This window comes from Miscanthus floridulus, chromosome 9, assembly GCF_019320115.1.
Source record: "Miscanthus floridulus cultivar M001 chromosome 9, ASM1932011v1, whole genome shotgun sequence".
NCBI classification, from domain to species: domain Eukaryota; kingdom Viridiplantae; phylum Streptophyta; class Magnoliopsida; order Poales; family Poaceae; genus Miscanthus; species Miscanthus floridulus.
The window spans coordinates 15,333,460-15,337,718 of NC_089588.1; the positions used below are offsets into that span (position 1 = coordinate 15,333,460).

The 4,259-nt window shown below is 47.6% G+C and overlaps 1 protein-coding gene across 1 annotated transcript; it reads right to left on the reverse strand.

Moving 5' to 3' along the window:
* Positions 1–364: 364 nt before the first annotated feature.
* Positions 365–1,186, reverse strand: LOC136481411 (uncharacterized protein Os08g0218700/LOC_Os08g12160-like). The gene has a single exon (XM_066478759.1). It carries the CDS (start codon positions 1,128–1,130, stop codon positions 474–476), a length of 657 nt encoding a protein of 218 aa, XP_066334856.1. The 5' UTR covers positions 1,131–1,186; the 3' UTR covers positions 365–473.
* Positions 1,187–4,259: the final 3,073 nt, after the last annotated feature.

Genomic DNA, 4,259 nt, shown 5'->3' on the forward strand with positions numbered 1-4,259 from the left:
CACCATGGTCAACTTCGCCTTTCCTGGCACAAACCAGTGAGAACCTATAGTTGACCGTGTGGGACCCACGACTGCAGGAGCCTGCAACCAAGCGAGCCCCACTGCAAAAAAGCAACCAATCAAATGTGTGGGTTAAGCTCCATGGCCGCTAATAGATAATCACTGGATGTACACTGCATAAGAGTGCATGCCCTTATTATAATAATGGAAAAAAACTGCGTTCGACAGCCCCAGCTGAGCACGTACTCCCCTCCAATCGCCATCCAATATACTATCGATTTATTACAAATATAGACTATATCCTTATTCAACGAGGGCGCCGGAACGAAGATGCAGTAAAAAAAATGCAGTAAAAAAAAAGAACTGCTGTGAGTTGTGTCGACTTTGAACCGTGCATGAATGCGACACGATTGGGATCGGAGGGATCATCGGAGAACGGAGAGGAGGCGTGGATCATCCGCCATGCATCAAAACTATTGCTCGTAGCCTTCGACGAGACCAAAGCACGTTTCTATGGAGGAGTTCATGAGTGCCATCGTGGGCAGCAGCGTCTTCACGTTGGGGATCTTCTCCACGTCCGTCTCGCAGCGCTCGTACCTCGTGAACACGTCCTCCTCCAGCCACAGATCTATGTCGATCAGAGTCTGCACCGCGCCGTCGTCGCCCGAGGCGGCGAGGCTCCTGACCCGGGCCAGGTACGGATCTGGCGGCACCTTCTCGCCACACATCGCCGAGGCGAGGTCGATGCACTCGCCCAGCTTGTACGCCGCGCCGCCGCCGCTCGTGCTCTTGAGCCGCCGCAGCTCCGCGAGCAGGGACCGGAAGTTGGCGACCAAGACCTCGACGGCCGCGCCGACGACCCTGAGGCGGCTGCCGTTGAAGGACCCGGCGCGCGGGAGGAGGGAGTCGTAGCAGTAGCCCACGTACTTCTCTTTCATGATGTCAGGGCCAGGGTTACAGCGACGCCGGAGGAATTCAAGCGCGGCGGGGGAAGCAGCAGGGCCGCCGCCTGCTCCCGCTGCGGCTGCAGGGGACGGAGAAGGAGCCTCTGCCTGTGGCTGTGCCATGAAGGTGGCAGCGACGACGACGAGCAACACGGCGAGGCAACCGGCATTGTTAGCAACCGCCATATTTGGTGCGTATGTCTATTAGCACAGAATTCAGTACACTTGATATAGAGATGAGATGTATGCATATTCGTATGATGATCAGTAGTACCTGGTTTATAGTGTGTGTATAGATATAGAGAGAGAGCTCATCTACCACTATTATTTCAAGGGCTGTGCTAGAATTACGCCAGCCCACACTCCAGATTATAACTGTCTGTGTTTCTTTCTTCACCAATAACCAAACATGGTTTGAGAGGTCTCTGGTTGCATGCACCTCAGGACTCAGCTAGGTTACATCAATAATAGAGCTAGCAGTAAAAACCATAGGCCCTGTGTTTTTTTTTATTCAAACAGCTAATAGTTAGTTGCCAATAATTAGCTTTTTTGTCTAAATGGGTGTAGTTAAACATCTAACTAACAAGTATCTCACCAGTGGGATCAAACCAACTAATAGTTAGATAGCTAATAGTATTAGTTATGAACTATTAGCTAGCTATCTATTACTCTCTCCGTCTCAAAATATTAGGTGTGGTTTGACTTGCTGTAGTCTTCAAGAATCAAGACCTCTTATACTTATGAATGGAGGGAATACATGTTTCAAATAACTTTTTCTTTCCTCCTCTATAAGCACTAGGAGGTTGTTTGGTTGGAGCTTCCGAGACAATCTATGCCCAGACATGCATCTCAACGGCAATCGCCAGAAATCCAACAGCTGAGATATATGGTCCAGACGGTTTTGTCTAAAGGCAAAAAATGCAGGCTCTCTAAGGCCTTATAACTCCCTTTGGGTTAACAAAAATTGGCACACCTAATATAGGCTTGATAAAAAGAAGAAGAAATGTAGTGCCCCGCCCTAAACTATTGTGGTCATTTTTTTTCTAAGTACGTAGCTTTTGTTATGCACTATATATCACTACAAGAGGTTAGGTCTTCTATGACTAACTGATTGTGACAATTAAAGCCTTTTTCTTGTCATTGTACCCCAATAGTCACTAATCTTAGTGACCATTACATGTTTGTCACCACTCACCAGGTTATGACTACGGTATTTGAAACTATATTCGTCATAATATATTAGATAGGATGATGACAAGTGTCCATGTGCTGACGTGGCACATGATGTGGCGTATGACGTGGCACAGGTAGTCATAAAAATGAATTTGGCCTGGTCGGCCCATGGGCTGGTTTTTACAATTCTAATTGAACTAAGCCTAGCTGGCCTATGGGCCAGCCAGCCATTTTTGGCCCAATTATTGATGGCCTTTTTTCATATAGACCCAATAGTATTCAGCCCAGTTTGTATCTAATATTACGGCCCAATCCCATATAAAGAATCGTCATAAATAATAAACCACATACATTTTAATAACAATAATAATTAGACATCTAAACAGCCATTGCCTTCGGGCGGAGAAGAAGAAGACGCCGTCCACGACAACACCGCTCTTGGGCCAAGACGAGGTGCACGTGAATGGCGGCCCAGCGTACGAGCCCAAGGCCCGGAGTGGGTGTGAGCACCGACGGCCAGGAGAGGCATGTCCGAGTAGTATTTGTGCCGTCCGGAGGGGAGAGGAGATTTAGGAATGAACTGAATTGTAAACTCGCTTCTAAGCACTTCCTGTTCTAAGTGAGATTCATCTGAACTATCCTATCTCCCTTGCTTGCTGCCCGATCCCTGCTCTACTCTAGATCCTCCTTATATTTGGTATCAGATATCCGTCGATTCCTCCTCCCGCTACCTCAATCTCTGCCGATTTCGTCGATCTCTTGCAATCGCTTTGGGTTGCTATAGTCCGGTTGAAGGCAATTTCGATTTGGATTCACGTAATTCCCCAGCACGCGAGAGGTCCGATTCGGTCCTGGCTCGCCAATCCCCACCGCCACCACCGCCGCCGCATCCTCATTACACACATTTCGCTCGTAGCAGGGGTGCGATGAATCCTAATTCGAAGTTGCTCCTGGATGAGATGCATCGCCTCTTCAAGGATCAGAAGACGCAGATCGACAAGCGGTTCGCCGAATCGGATCGCAAGCTGGACGAGCGCTTCACCGACAACGGTCGCAAGCTCGACATCCACTTCACCGAGGTCAACGATAGCATCACCAACCGCATCGCCGAGTTCGACAACACCATCACCAAACGCCTCGCCGACTCCGATCTGAACTGGGTGCGGCGCATCAACGACTCCGAGCTCTGCCAGTCTGCGCTCATCGCCGACGTCGACAAGCGCCACGTGGATGGGGTCAACCTCCTCGGCAAGTCGGCTGGAGCGCTCGAAGCCCTGGCGCTAGGGTAATATTTCTTTAGATATTTCCCATTGATTGCTCGGTCAAATTCTTCCTCTCCATTTAGTGTTTTCAAAATATAAGCATTACCAGGCGCACAACGTTTGATCCGATAAGGTCCTTCCCAGTTAGGTGACCATTTGCTGAATTTATTGTCCTTCGACCCGATCGACAATTTCACTTTCCAGACCAAGTCTCCTTCAGAGAATTGCTTAATCTTGACCTTTTTATTGTAATATTTTGCAACCCTCAGTTTATTGGCTTCGATATTTTCAAGAGCACGCAACCGAAGGCAACTCAAGTCCTCCAAAATGTCAATCATAAGATTCTTGTAGACTTCGGCTGACAAATCATTTTGTAGTGTAACACGCCTCGATCTAGTCCGAACTTCCCAAGGAAGAACTGCATTATGGTCATATACAAGTCGTAAGGCGACGTTTTAATTGATCCATGATAGGCCATCCTATAGGCCCACAGTGCCTCATTTAGCGTCGAATGCCACTTCCTTGGCTGTTCCTCAATCTTTTTCTTAATTAGCTTAATCATAATCTGGTTGGACACCTCTGCCTGGCCATTAGCCTGAGCATAGTAAGGAGAGGAATTCAATAGCTTGATTCCCATACTGGCAGCAAAATCCCCGAACTCTTCTGACATGAACATTGTCCCTTGATCGATAGTTATAGTTTGAGGAATCCCAAAATGATACACAATGTGTTCCCTGACAAAATCAATCATATTCTTTGAGGTTACCGTCTTCAAAGGAATTGCCTCAACCCATTTAGTGAAGTAATATGTTGCTACCAATATGAACTTATGTCCTTTGCTTGAAGGCGGAAAAATCTAGCCAATTAAATCAATTCTCCA

Bases quoted from the DNA above. Each gene is read 5' to 3' on its own strand.
- LOC136481411 (XM_066478759.1), bottom strand. From the start codon at position 1,130: ATGGCGGTTGCTAACAATGCCGGTTGCCTCGCCGTGTTGCTCGTCGTC.